The sequence below is a fragment of the Grampus griseus genome (assembly GCF_964374135.1).
Source record: "Grampus griseus genome assembly, chromosome: 1".
NCBI classification, from domain to species: domain Eukaryota; kingdom Metazoa; phylum Chordata; class Mammalia; order Artiodactyla; family Delphinidae; genus Grampus; species Grampus griseus.
In genome coordinates this window covers 72,992,883-73,007,812 of record NC_139017.1, presented here as the reverse complement: position 1 = coordinate 73,007,812, position 14,930 = coordinate 72,992,883, and the positions used below count along the sequence as shown (strand labels likewise).

The 14,930-nt window shown below is 55.8% G+C and overlaps 1 protein-coding gene across 1 annotated transcript; it reads left to right on the top strand.

The window, feature by feature from the left end:
* Window positions 1–5,734: 5,734 nt before the first annotated feature.
* On the top strand, window positions 5,735–14,451 carry LOC309825631 (immunoglobulin superfamily DCC subclass member 3-like; the record flags this gene model as incomplete). Its single annotated transcript, XM_082659278.1, is given in 17 exon segments — window positions 5,735–5,774; window positions 6,669–7,033; window positions 7,037–7,094; window positions 7,524–7,574; window positions 7,577–7,599; window positions 7,601–7,665; window positions 7,746–7,876; window positions 11,326–11,482; window positions 11,484–11,707; window positions 11,849–12,014; window positions 12,308–12,552; window positions 12,868–13,032; window positions 13,117–13,305; window positions 13,416–13,523; window positions 13,669–13,789; window positions 14,274–14,328; window positions 14,422–14,451. Coding segments are annotated over 17 exon segments (2,193 nt in total).
* Window positions 14,452–14,930: the final 479 nt, after the last annotated feature.

Below are 14,930 nucleotides of genomic sequence, written 5' to 3'. Positions count from 1 at the left end.
CAAGGGCCTGAACATCAGCTGCTTGCAAGGTGGACAGGACCACATGTCGTATTACTTACCGTGCACTCGTCTGTCGGATTAGCTGGGGTAAAGCCGTGGATTCATCACACTCGGATTAAAGCAGCACCACTGTCATCAGAAAACAACCCAACTCCTGAGAGGCCTGGAGAGCAATGGGTTTGTGAACTCTTTGAAGGCTTAAGGTTGCTCTTAAAAAAAAAAAAAAAAAAAAAGGTATTGAGACTGTAACTTCATTGTAGCTGGAGAAGGGTCAACCTACTTGTTTAATCTTACTCAAATGAATAGCACAGGGATCTTGTATAATTATGGCACAGTCAGAAAGTTAAAATTAATAGGTATGTACAGGCAACTGGAACCAAAACTCCAAGTCTGACTACAAGTTAGACAACAAAGGGCTAAGGGGTTTCATCAGGTTCAAATAGTTGTCGATAAAAAAAGGAAAGAGGAATGTACTACTGACTAAACGATTCTAATTTCCATTCCATAATCACCTCTTTGTAGGCACAGTTCAGCAGAGTAGAGCGGTCTTCCTCCCTTTTCACACAGGATTGTGGAATGGGTCATTGACAGTGGGGAACTATAATAGGAAAGGACCTTATAATATCAATAGAATACAAAGTTAATCACTAAAGGGGTGTTGCCTATAAACTTAAATTATACATAATGGGAATCCTGCATCCCAGGTAACGAACCTTAAGGTAAAATACCTTTGTTTAGCTCACATTCCCACCTGGGAATGGCTGCAGGAAGAAATTGACATATCCCCTCCGGAGTCTGGCTGGAACCAGGACTTTCCCACTCCCCTTTTAGTATAGAACTCTAACTAGGAAGATGGTTCTTTGGGGTGCTGGTCTGCCACCTTCTCAGTCGGCAGGCTTTCTGAATGAAGTCGCTACTCCTTGTCCCAACATCTCACCCACTTGCTGCGGGGCAGGCCAACCAATCCAGAACAGGAGGTTGAACTTGGTAACATTGCTTTTATTAGATATGATGATGCCATTACAGCTACGGAAAAAAAAAAAGTGTTTTTCAAAAGATGCACATAAGTATATAGGTGTGGAATGAGATGATGTCCAGGATTTATTTGAAAATGCTTCAACAAAGAAAGGGAAGACTGAGGGAAGATGCGCCCAGCAGAAGGAACAGAGTGCGGAGCACCAGAGACCAGCAAGGGCCAAGGCGAGGTGGGGGCGGGTGGGCAGCGGAGGGGTTGCCTGGGATCAGGTCCTGCGGAAGAAACATCCCAGGGTGGGGACAGTACCCCCAAGGGCGTGGAGAGCTCAGTAGGAGAGGGACCGTTCGTTCGGGGCAGGGCGGTGTCGGGGCACAGGCACCTTCCGTGGGCGGGAGCAACCTCCCCAGGCTTTCCGCCCAGCTCTGCGCAGGAGAGAGAAGGATGTGCACCAGAGCCGAGGGAGGTCGGGCATGGCTTTGCAAGGCTGGCTGGCTCTCCTTTCATCTTCCCTTTACCCCGTGCTGACAGGGAGTGCCACCTGCTCTGGCTTTGGGCACCCAGCGGGGATCACGTGAAGTCTCTGTCCTGGTGGAGCTCACTCTCCAGCTGGGGAGATGCACAAGAAACCCATGCAGAGGTGAAATGAGGAGTTGGTGTGACAGTGTTGGTGATAGAATATACAGGGATCCTGTAGAGTTTTCTACATGCTGTATCCAGTTACCACAGAAGTAATGGCTTCAGACAACACAGAGTTACTGTCTTAGGGCTCTGTAGTTGGACTTCAGACTTGGGTCCCACCAGGCTAAGAGCAAGGTGTTCCCAGGGCTGCATTCCTACCTGGAGGCTCCAGGGGAGAGTCCATTCCTGCCTTTTCCAGTTTCTAGCGGTCACCCGCGTTCTTCGCCTCTCTGTTCTCTTCCTCTCCAAAATGTGCAACAGCAGCTTGGCTCCCTCTCCCATCACATCACTCTGACCTTTCTCCCTCTGATTTCTGCCAGCCTCTTCCACTTCTAAGGACCCTTGTGATTACATGCACCCACCTGGGTCATCCAGGATCATCTCCTTCTCTTAAAGTCAGGTGACTAGTCACCTTAATTTCATCTTCAACCTTAACTCCCCTTTGCCATGTAACCAAACATGTTCATAGGTTCAGGGATGAGGACATGCATCTCTTCAGTTAAGAGACATGGACCTCTTCATCCACCTGCCACAGATGGGGAGACAGATGGAGATAGAGAAAGATGGAGGAAGAAAAAAGGGTATGAAAAGAGATACAGATCCTGGGTGAGAGGAGGGTTGTGGAGAGAGAGAGAAAAGAGACACCATCCCAGGTGTGCTAGAGGAGTCCTCAGAAGAATTTCGTCTGCTAGGCGGACCTTCCCAGGAAGTTGTTCCAGGAGAGCCTGCGGCTGTTCAGGGTTGGGCCAATTTTTAATTGTCAGGGAGGGAGGAAAAGAGGGCAGCTCTCAGTAGTTCAATCCTGCCAGCATTTCCTGAGCATCAAGGCTATTCGGGAGACTTCCCTGGTGGTCCAGTGGTTAAGACTCTGGGCTCCCACTGCAGGGGGTGCCGGTTCGATCCCTGGTCGGGGAACTAAGATCCCGCATGCCACACAGTGTGGCCAAAAAAAAAAAAAAAAGGCTATTCGGAGCCATATTCCTGGGATAGTACCTCCCAACCTGGGGCTCAGGGGGCGTATGCAAATGTAAGTCTCCTTGGTTGGGGGTTGGGGGAAGCTTTCACCAAATTCTTAAAGGGTCCTGGGACCAATAAAGTTAACTCCTGTCTTGAGGGTTATAAAATGAAGTGCTTAGAATGTACCTGGCTGCAGCCACTTTGGAAAACAGCTTGACAGTTCCTCAAAGTGCAGAGTTACCATAGGACCCAGAAATTCCATTCCTAGGTAATGTACCTGAGAGAACTGAAAACACGTCTCCACACAAACTGTACGTGAATGTTCACAGCAGCATTATTCATGATAGCCAAAAAGTGGAAACGACCCAAATGTCCATCATCTGGTGAATGGATAAACAAATGTGGTATATAGCCATACAACAGAATAGTGTTCAGCCATAAAAAGGAATGAAGTACTGATACGTGTTCACTACATGGATGAACCTTGAAAACATCATGCTAAGTGAAAGAAGCCAGACACAAAAGACCGTATGTAGTATGAGTCCACTTAGAAGAGGTGTCCAGGATAGGCAAAGACAGAAAATAGCAGAAAGTAGACAGGTTGCCTGGCAGGTGGGTAGTGAATGTTAATGGATACAGTGTTTCTTTTGGAGGTGATGAAAATGTTCTAAAATATAGATTGTGGTGGTGGTTGTGCAACTCGGTAAAGCCATTGAATTGTACAGATTAATGGGTGAACTTTAGGGTATGTAAATTATCCCTCAAACTGTTCTTAAAAAGGAGGAGGAGGGGGCTTCCCTGGTGGCGCAGTGGGTGAGAGTCCGCCGGCCGATGCAGGGGACACGGGTTCGTGCCCCGGTCCGGGAAGATCCCACATGCCGCGGAGCGGCTGGGCCCGTGAGCCATGGCCGCTGAGCCTGCGCGTCCGGAGCCTGTGCTCCGCAGCGGGAGAGGCCACAACGGTGAGAGGCCCGCGTACCGCAAAAAAAAAAAAAAAAAAAAAGGAGGAGGAGGAGTGACTCTTGGCCCTTAAAGTATCAATACAAAGAATTTCACCTGATCATCACAACCCTGAAAGGCGGGCTTGCCCTTCCTCCCATCTTACAGGGGGCGTGTCTCAGAGGTGAGGGATACCAGCCCAAGGCAAGATGGCTGGTTAACGACAGAGCTTGGACTTGAACCCAGGTCTTCTTTATTGGTCCTTCTTTGTCCTGTGGGCCACTCTGGAGTGTGCATTAGGAGGTGACAAGGTAAGTGCAGCAGATAAGGAGACATCTTCTTAGTAGGTGCTGGAGAGGGGTTTTGACAGGAGGAAAACCAGATAGTGGGGCAAGACCAAGCACTGCAAATGCTCCCCTGAGCCACACTCTATCTTAAGCCCTTGCCTCACTTAATCCTCCCAGTCATGGGGAGAGGTTGTTTCTATCCCGTCCACCCCCATTTTATCAATGAAGCCGGCTCAGAGAGGTAAAGTTGCCTACAAAGCGCACAGCTTGTAAGTGATTTGAACCACGTCTTCCTGACCTCAGGGCCTGTGATCCTTTCCCTCTCCAGGCTGCAACTATTCAGGAGGCCACTCCAGGGAAGGGGTGAGAACCTGCATTGGAGGCTTCAGGACAGAGATGCAGGGCTGGGTGAGGAAGGCCCAGTGGGGAGGCTGCAGGCTCTCTTCCCACAAGGCAATCTCATTTAGGGGTAGCCCAGGCTCAGTCACCCCCCAGGACTGCGGGGCTGAGCTGGGAGAGGCAGTGTCGGATGAGTTGATTCTGAATGCCTGTGCAGGAGGTGGGGAGCCAGAGAGGAGGCTGAACCTGCCAGGGAGAAGGCTGAGGATGGGGCTTTGTTCTGAAGAGATGAGGGGCACAGCCTAAGCTGGGCAAAGCCAAGGAGAAAGGGTGAGGGGAAGGGGACTCGGGGAGACTGGGTCAGGGGCCAGACTGGCTGGAGCTTCTGGGGGCAGAGGCCTGGATGCTTGTGTCCTTGTGTTCTGCCCCAACTAGATTCCCTACCCTTGCTTTTTCTCCTCATCCTTTCTCACAGACAACCCCCGCTCTCATCTTTCCAGAAACTTTGCTTTTGAGGGGGAGGCTGCAGTTTAGAGGAGGGAGGTCCTACAGAAATAGTTAGGTCTGAACGTCAGCACCTTCCTGAGTCCCAGGCTCCTCTGGTGGAAGGGCAGTCCCCCACTTTTCCATGTTTAGATGGTCAGCCCGGCGAGGGGAGGGGCCCAGGTTTCTTCCTTCTTATCAGGATGGGGCAATGGAGGCTGGATCCCCACCTCCCCGGCCCAGAAGGCCCACTCCATTGTCCCAACAAGAATAGAGAGGACAGCTTTGGAAAGTGACACTGTGAATGGTGAGGGGGCTGCTGGGGCCGTGACCAAACTAATGGGATGAGCTCCGTCACGCTGGGCCCGGCTCAGCGCCTGGGACGGCGACTCCTCTAGGAGAGTGGGGCTCTGCGCCCCTCCCCGGGACCCCCAGATCAGACCCCAGGCCTCCCCGTTCTGGCCCTGGACCCCCAGAGTTGGTCTTAGGGGAGCAGATGCCTCTCCCCACCCCCAGAACCTCATTCTTCAGTGTTTGAGAGGGAGTGAGGGGTGGGTCTAAGGCTGGGAGAAGATTCTAGAGGCTGGGAAAGGGGCGGGCTCGACCCCCCAGTTTTGCCTTCCTCTCACCGGCCCGCAGCCCTCCCCTGTCACCGCCCCAGTTGTCTCAGTGTCTGGGTCCTGGCCCTGAGAGGAGAGGGCAGTGGGGATGGGGGGGGAGGGGCTCAGGCCAGAGGCAGAGAGGGACCCGGCTCCGGGAGAGACGGAGCAGGGACAGCAGCCTCCGGCCCGGCCCCCTCAGACCCCAGGCTCCCCGCAGCAGGGCCAGAGCCCCAACACTGTGCCCCCTGAGTGTGTGGGGTGGGAATGCCTGCAGCCTGGGGCCCCCAGGCTGAAGGCAGAAGGCCAGAGCTGCCTGGGGAGCAGCCGGGGCTGAGGGGGCCAGGCCTGTGGAGACACGGGGCCAGGGCTGCTGCTGCTCCGAGACTGGGGTGCGGGGGCGGGGCCTGAGGGCAGTGGGGGGCAGTGGGCGAAGGCCAGGTGGGAGAGGTGAACAGAAGGATAAGGGGGAAGACATGGGGGCGGGAGAGTTGGGGGGCAAAGTGGGGGAGGAAGGTGCGGGGCGCCGAGCTGATGAGGGCAGAGGCGCTGGAACCTTGTAGGCAAACAGGGAGGACAGGTATGTATGTACCTGTGGGCAAGAGCTGTGTAGAGGCAGAGACTGGGGGAGCAGACTTTGGCTACAGTCCTGGGGCTTCGCCAGGAAGGAAAGCGGGGGCTGTGCAGTCAGGAGGGGCTGTCGGGCAGAGGGTCTTGGAGAGGCAGGGGTCAAGAGGTCTCCCCGCAGGTGTCCCGAGGGTCCCGAGGCAGCCCAAGCCCTGGGCCTGTGGGCTCTGGCCCCTCCGAGGCTGCTGTCCGCCTCCGCCCTCCGCTGGGCAGGTCCCTGCTCAGCCTCGTAGGCTGAGTTACCATATCCATGCGTGTGCGTGTAGTCAGCGTCTAAGCACGTGGGTTCGCAGCTCTGCTCGTGCATTTCTGGGTCCGGGACATTGGTGTCTGTTGCGTATTTGCGACTTTGAGTCTGTAGGGACATCTCTGTGTGACCTGTGTCTGTATCCTCTGCGAGAGTGTCTGGGATGGAGACTGTGTCTGGGTTATGGGGTGGCCTGTGAGGTTAAGCTTTGCAGTCCAAGTGTGTGTCTGTGAGTATGTGAGTGTGCTCCTTCCCTCATTCAGCGGCTGGGGTCACAGCGGTGGGAGAGAAGAGCCAGGAGTCCTGGGAAGCTGACCCTGTGGGCAGACACGCAGATGGGCGGGCTGGGGAGAGAGGGGACGACCTCATTGTCCCCCGGGGAGCACAATGCCCATGCCTGGGCCCCTGGCCTCCCCATTGTGCCCGCGCCGCCCCCTCCCCGTTGCCAGGGCCCAGCTGAAAGAGGCCATCGATCACGGTGGCCCTGCTCCTCAGACTGCAAGGCCCTCCTCCCCCTCCTCCCTTGCTGCCCCCAGGTCCCCCCAAACTAAAGTCCTGCCTCCTCACCCCTCGCCCAGGCCGAGAGGGGCTCAAAACTGAGGGGAGGTGGTGGGCCCCAGGAGGCTGCTGCGTCCAGGCCTCGTTGGCTGTCCCCGCGGGTCGCGCTGCAGGCTCTGAGCTGGCCTTCTTGCGGGAGCTGGGGGACGTGGTGGCCACGCGGGAGCGCCCACTGGTGCTGCCGTGCCGGGTGGAGGGTGAGCTGCCCGTGTCCATTTCCTGGCAGCGGGATGGGCTGGTCCTGGCCAACGACAGCAGTGCCACCCTGATGCCCGACGGCTCCCTGCATCTGGCCACCCCGCCCTCCCACTGGAGCCTCCCCTCCCGCGCCCACGAGTACCACTGAGTGGCCCAGAACCGCTTTGGGCGCCTGGTGAGCCGGCGGGCCCGGGTGCAGCTGGCAAGTGAGTGACTGGGCTGCTCCTGTGTGGGCAGGGGAGACGAGAATGTGCAGGGGTACCCACAGACGGCACCCGCAGGGCACAGAATTGCCCAGGGTGGGCCTGGGCAATGCTTCCTTGGCCGTTAGACGCAGTGTGCACAGTGCCTAGGGCACCAGAAGAAAAAGTGAATATAATAATATATAATAATGCTGGATTATATTTGTCTTGATACCAGTGCAAATGTAAACCAGAATTTTAAATGTTGTAGAGGAAGGCAAAGTGCTTATGGCCCAAAGAAATCACAGACGTGAGACTGCAGCGGTGCAAGCGAGGCCGTCAGCAGGGAGTGGCCGCCGTGGGCACAGACGGGGAGCTGGGGCTCTGGGACAGAGTTGCTGGCGGCAGAGCTGGGAGCCAGCTCTCTATGCTCAGGTGGTCCCTGTGCCCTAGGTCTGTCACGCTTCCATCAACATCCAGAGTCCGTCGAGGTTGAGCTGGGTGGAGTCGCTTCCAGTGCCTGATCCGGGAGAGTGCTGGAGCCTTCCGTTTCCTGGGAGCACAACGGCACGACCTTGAGTACTGCCAGCCACCGGCGAGCAGCAGCAAGAAGCGGTGGGGTGGCAGGCTATGGGCCACTGCACAGCCGCGGACCCCTGACTCCTGCATCCTCAGGGTGACGCTGCTGCCTCGTGGCATCCTCCACATCACCAGCGTAAGCCAGGCTGACATGGGCACCTACCGCTGCGTGGCACACAGTGTGGCCAATACCCGCCACAGCCAGGATGCCTGGCTGATCCTGAAGGGTAAGCAAGGACCAGGGGAATCAGAGTGGGCACTGGGCAGAGAGGAGGGTGTGGGAGCTGGCACCACCGGGAGTGGGTGTGGCCGATGTTGTATGTGGCACAAATAGTTTTGAGCGCCGACTACGTATGAGGACTGTGCTGGGTGTGGGAACATAGCAGTAAGCAGGCGGAACGGGCTCGGTCCATTGCTGGCTTCCCAGAGCTGGCAACTGAGTAGAGAGGGAGGTGCTATGGGAACCCAGGGCAGGGGCCTCTAACCCAGCCTTGGGTTGTGGGCAAGGGCTGCTCAGGGCCTCAAGAGAAAGCTATACCAAGCTGGCTGTTGAAGGGTGAGCGGAGAGAGGCAGTCCAAGGTCAGGAAGGTGAAGAGGGTGGCATTCCTGGCATTGCTTTGTGCAAAAGCACAAGGGTGAGAATAGCACAGTTCATGCAGACAGTTCCATGCTGCTGGACCACAGAATGGGCAGAATTCAGGGTAACAAAAAATTGATGTAGGAAAGGTAGGCGAGGCCCATCATGACAAGGAGTTTGGACTTGATCCAGAGAGCAGTGGGAGCCCTTTATGGGTTGAGCGTGGGCTCCTGTGTCTCGGCTGGGAGTGAATGCCTGCGTGCGCTTGTGTTTGTAAGTGGTGGGCTTAGATGTACATATGCGTGTGTGTGTGTGCACATTTGCATGTTTCCTCCTTGGGGTGAGGATGAAAATAGCTTTGTACCTGAGATGGAACACCCAGAACGACCCCAAATGCAGGCCATGTGGGGGTGGGAGAGTTTTGTGCCCAAAGTGAGGGTCACAGCAGAGCCCCTGAAGAGTTGGCACCTAACAGGAAACGGAGGTAAGACTGACGCCACAGCCTGAAGCTGAGAGGCCACCGGGGATGTGAAGGAAAGGTGTGCCTGAATCATCCACTAGGGGGCCCCATAGTATAGATAACAAGTGAACCTTGGGTAAGCATCAAGGCAGAATTTCACGAAAGGGTGCTTAGCTTTTAAACTGAAGACTGAAAGGGGAAGAGGGGGATCTGTTGTGTCTCTGCTCTGGAGCTGACTTAGAAACTGAAAGCAAAGGGTGGGGATCAGGGACTCCTCCCTGAGAGCAGAGGGAAGCCTGGGTGAAGTTCCTCTGGCTTCCCATTTCCTGTTCCCATCAACCATCCGGGGCAGGAGGGCAGGGCGGGATGCCAGGCTTCCATGATGATCAGTACTCCTGGCCAAATGCCGGGCTACGGGCAGGCACGGGTTCTCCATCCTGCTGCATGTAGAGGCGGGGAAATGAATGTCCAAGAGAGCTTCAGGCAGCTGAGAAGCAGCAGGTGCCTGCTGGGCGCAGAGATCAACCTGTAACTGAGGGTTCGTGGGTTACCTATATTTTAAATATCAGGAAAGGAGCTGAGGTCAGTGTAGACTCTTCCCCAGGGACAGGAGCTGGGTACCGAAGCCCCAGCCATTCACTCCTAAAACACTTCCCTGGGGCAGGCCTTACCCTGGGCAGGCGCCAGGGACACAGAATTTCCCAGGTTTTCGAGGAGCTCACAGCGGCAAGAGGGGTATGCTGTCAGCTGTCCAGTGCTTCCAAGATCCAGGTTTGTGTTCTGCCTCTGCCAGTCCCTCTGATGTTGAACAAGCTACTTAACCTCTCTGACACTTGCTTTTCTCATCTGTAAACTTGGAGAAATCACTGCCTTCACAGGCTTGTAGTGAGGATTAAAGGGGACAACGCATTTGGGGCTCACAGTATAATGCCTGGCACACGGAGAGGTTCAGCCAGGGATGTGTGAAGTGTCATCACATGGACCAGCTCTACATCACTGAACGGTCTGACCAGGTGGAACATGGTCTCCTTGGCCAAGGCCAGGACATTCCAAGACAGTCCACAGCCTGAACTAGAGCTTGTGGAAGGCAAACTGAGGAGTGCCTGGTACAAAGTAGACCCTCAGTATATGATGGTGGGATGAATGGATGAATGAACGGAGAATGGGTGAAATACTATTCTAGGCCTTGAGGCAGATTTGAAGATGTGGAAGACTTTATACCAGTCCTTGAGAAACTTTCATTTTAGAGACAAAATTTTGTATGAGTTTTTTTTTTTTAATCGTGCGGCTTGTGGGATCCTAGTTCCCCAACCAGGGATCAAATCCAGGCCCCCTGCAGTGGAAGCGCAGAGTCCCAACCACTGGACCACCAGGGAATTCCCGAGGAGTTTTCTTTTCTTTTTTAAAAATATTTATTTATTTATTTATTTGGTTGCGCCAGTTCTCAGTTGCAGCAGGCAGGCTCATTTGCGGCTAGTGGGCTCCTTTAGTTGCGGCATGCGAACTCTTGGTTGCGGCATGCATATGGGATCTAGTTCCCTGACCAGGGATCGAACCCCGGCCTCCGGCATTGGGAGTGCAGAGTCTTAACCACAGCGCCACCAGGGAAGTCCCCAGAGGAGTTCTTAATAAGGGACATTTATGAAAAGGTTAAAGATATGTTGCAAAGTCTCATAAAATACAAAGTGGTAAAGCAAGAATGGGGGTGACTGGATAAAGGAAAACAAAGGCCTGTTTCCCCTGTTGTTCACAGCTATTTGTTCCCAGTGTGGGAACAGCGCCTGGCGTACGGCAGCCCCCCAGTGATGATTCGTGGGAGAGGGTGGCATAAAATGAAGACCCAAAGAGCAGTGTATTTCAAAAAACATTTGCATCCCTTCTGCGCAGTTGAGACACGCTGACTTCTCAGGGGGGCCTGGCTTTCTTTCTGAGGGAGGGGTCTCCTGTCAGTTTTGTGGGTGACTTAGGGAAGGGGACTAGGCCCCTGGGTATCCCCCCAGGGTACCCCCCTACCTGGCCAGTTCATGTACTGACACTGCTGCAGGCCCTCCAGGGGCACCCTGTAGCGGGGCATGCTTACACCTCTCCTCTTTCTGCCCCTCCAGTTTAACTTGGGGCCTGCTTAGTACGCCAGAGCTGCTTAGCCCTGATACAGGCAGACCTCGGAAGTATTGCAGGTTCCGTGCCAGACCACAGCGAATATCACAATAAAGTGAGTCACATAAATTTTTTGGTTTCCCAGTTCATATAAAAATCATGTTTACACTATACTATATCCTATTAAATAGCACTATGTCTAAATAAACAATGTACATACCTCATTTAAAAAATAGTTTATTGCTGAAATTGCTAATCATCATCTGATAACGCAGGATTGCCACAAACTTTCAATTTGTAAAACAAACCAAAAAGAACGCAGTATCTGCGAGGCGCAATAAAATGAGGTACACCTGTACTTACTGCCATAGGACCTTGGGCAAGTGATTTTCTTTATCTGTAAACCAGGAGTAAAATAGCACCTGCTCTGGGGTCTGGTCACTTGAGGACTAGAAGGGTCCTCCGGGAGCAGAAGTTTGTCCTGGGTGCAGGGGGAGAGTGCTGCTGCCTGATCCCTCGATTTGCTATTTCCACCTCACAGTGGGATCCCCACGGCTCCTGCAGGAGCCCGAGATTCTGTCTGGACCTCAGAACCTGACGCTCACGGTACACCAAACGGCAGTGCTGGAATGCATCGCCACAGGCCACCCACGGCCACTGGTCTCCTGGAGCCGCCTGGGTGTGAAGCCACCCCGTCCCACCCCGCCTCCTGGAGCCCCCAGCACTTTGCGCTTTCGCAGCTCTGACCCCTCGTCTCTCTGTAGGTGGCCGCTCCATCGGCGTAGAGGGCATACAAGTCCTGGGCACCGGGAACCTCATGATCTCCGATGTGTCGGTCCAGCACTTAGCCGTCTACGTCTGTGCAGCCAATCGGCCGGGAACCCGGGTCCGACGCACAGCACAGGGCGTCCTGCTCGTGCAGGGTGAGCCCCAAGGGCCAGCCAGGGAGGGTGCTGGGGGTGCCCCATCCCCCCATGGGAACCTGAATGGGGAGAGGGGCAGGGGCAGGAGGAAGGTGAGAGGCCGGGCCTCATGGCGCCCTCCACCTGCCATTGCCTGCCCAGCTCTGCCCAAGTTTGTCCAGTGGCCACAATCCTTGTCCAGGCCTCCAGGCAGCAGCACCATCTTCACCTGCATGGCCCAGGGCGTCCCCGAGCCCCGGCTGGCCTGGTTGAAGAATGGGAAGGGGCTGAGTCCCGGGGATAACATTTGGCTAACCCACAGCAACAGGTACCTGAGGTACCCCCGTCCCGCCCCCTCCACCCTGCCTGACTGCCGATGTATCCTCACCTGCCCCAGGCGTCCAGCCCCACCTCCTCACAACACTCTCTACCACCCACTCAAACCCCCTGCATCCACCCCCACCCACGGGAGGCTCTGCCCTGCCTGCTCCATACAAGCAATGTCCACACAAGGTGGTGTGTCCTTTTGCTTCTGGGCAGGTCTGTGGGTCTCACCACCCAACCAGGGCAGGGGACTTCGTGGGAAGGAGCCCCCAGTGGCTACGTCTGTTTTGCCCTTAGCACACTGATGCTGGCGGGGATCTCAGCAGGGGACGAGGCCATCTACCAATGCGTGGCAGAGAACAGCGCGGGCTCCAACCAGGCCAGTACCCGCCTGGCTGTGACGGGGGACCCAGAGCCACTCCCTGCCCCCAGGGGTCTGCAGGCAATGGCTCTCTCCACCTTTGCCATTCAAGTGTTCTGGGAACCACCGCCCTACAATGGGGACATCACTGGCTATGTGCTGCACCTCCGGCCAGTTGGAGGTGGGTGTGGGTGGGTAGACGGGAATCCCTGACCCCAGCCCACTTCTCCCCTGACTGGGGGTGTCCCTGGGCAAGTTTCTCTCACTCTTAGTGACCCCCAGACCTGTCTGGACACTGGCCGGGCCTCTGGACCTGTGGTCCTCTGGTACTTCCTTCTGCTCTTCAGTCCCTTTCTCATCCTGGCTCCGACTTCTGCAGCCCCCTTCCCTGCTCTCCTTGGAGACCCAGCTGAAGCTTTGTGCCCACTTTGTGGGGGTGGGGGATGTTTGTAGTGAGGGAGAGGGATGCTGGCTGCCAAGCTGCTCTGCTTCTCAGAGCCAGCTGGCCCGGAGCTCCAAGAGGCCGTGGGCAAAGGCACCTTTGAGCATGTCTTCTCCAGTCTGGAGCCTGACACGGTCTACTCTATCCACTTGCGGGCCTACTCAGCAGAGGGTGCCAGCCAGGACCCTGCCTCCATCCACGCTTCCACCATGGGCAGCAGTGAGGGACACCCTCTCCAGCCTTGTAGAGCCCCTGGCCTCAGACAGACAGGGCTGCCAAGCAGCTCATCTCATTTCTCTGCAGCCCCTGCTGCCCTTGGCTTCTCCACCAAAGTGCTCAACACCACCTCTGTTCAGGCTTCCTGGGAGCTGCCATCCCAGCTGGGGCCCATCCAGGGCTTCAAACTCTTTCACTGCAAGCTGCCCGCTGCCCATTTTGAGGGGCCCCTGCTCCTGGCTAGCACTGTCAGTTCCTTCCTCTACACAGATCTGGGTGAGGCCCTGAACCTTCTTGTGGCCCCTCCTCAGTGTGGTCTTGCCCCAGGCACTGAGCTTCCTGGCCCAGCCAGGCCTGTTCCCTTCACAATCTCCTGCTTCTTGCAGAGCCAGCCGCCCTCTATGAGATCAAGCTTCAGGCATTCAGGGGCAACGGGGATGGTAACAGCAGTGCCCATGTTGTCTCTTTGCGTGAAGTGCCCCTAGCCACCCCTGGTGAGTGGGGTCCCGTAGGAGGGTAGCAGGCCCGGGGTCAGAGCAGGCTCTTCCTATAGGACCTACGGCTGTCAGTCTTCAGGGAAGAGGAGGGGCCTGAGCTTTGCCTCCATCCTGGTTCTCTGACAGATGGCACTGTGTCCAGAGTCCAAGGCTGGGTGCTCTTGCAGCCAGGATGAGAAGAGCTCGCTGCCTGGGGTTGTGGTGGGCATCCACGTGGGCCTGGCTGCCCTCATCGTTTGCCTCCTCCTGGGCTGGAGACATAGGTAAGGGCCAGGATGGCTATATGTGGAAAACTGCTAGGAAGACAGTCTGCACTATGGTGGCACAGGCCCAAAGAGCAAGAAAGGGCTTTTATCCCTGACTAATCTGTCTTACAAATAAGGACACTGAGGCAGAGCGGGAGGGCCAGTTCTTCTCACAGCTGTGTGGCATCAGAAGTGGGAGGAGGCCTGGTGGGCTGCAGGAAGTGGGGCAGAGAGCACTGGGGCTCCCGAGGCAGAGGGCAGGTGGCAGAAGTGGGCCAGAGCTAGATCCCTGCCATCCTGTGCATGAGGAAGGGGCCCAGCCTCTCCCCGTGGAGTATGGAACAGGATGAAAGGCTGGGACCGATGGATGCTAAGCCAGAGAGAAGCCCCAGACAGGTCAGGGTGCTGACCCTCCCTATCCGGGCAGCCTCTTCTGCAGACAGGGGTCCCAAGAGTGCTGGGCAGTGCCTCAGACTGCCTCTGACAGAGCTGGGGGCTGCAGAGGCCAGGCTCCGAGTGGAGGGAAGCCAGAGGAGAAGACTGAACTCATCACCCAGGTGAGGGGGATTCAGGTGAGGGGGATTGGGAAGGAGAAAGTAGTGTGCTTTGAGGCTCTGGGGCCGAAGCCTGATCACCGCCTTCCCTCTCAGGTGACCGTGGAGCAGCCGCCCTTAGCCTAGGGCCCTCCAAGTTGGCTCCCTCCCAGGTGCCACTAACTCTGGCCCCACCAAAGAATCTACATCACCTTTCCCTGCCACCCCGGAGTCAAGAAAGAACCAAAGGTCCCTAAGCCCCTCTCCGGGGAGGGTCAAGTCTGACCATAGGGCGAGAGAAGAGGTTGTGATTTCTGTTTCTCCCTTCTCAAGAAATGGGGAAATCTGTGTCTTCCCCCACACACCAAATAACCTCAAACTAAACCATGTCAGGTGGGAGTTCTCTCCAACCCATTAGTCCTCCCTCAAAACCCCATCGAATATATCCTCTTGATCCAAATATGAACTACCCAAAGATATATAGCTTTAAAGCACCGCCCCCCCCCCCCCCACCAAGAAGGGGACTCAGGGCAAGGGGCTCTGTCAGCAACTCCATCTTCCAACCCGAACCCCCAGTCTGAAATCTGTTTGTCTCCTCATGCCTAAGCTGGCGTCTGACCAGGGAC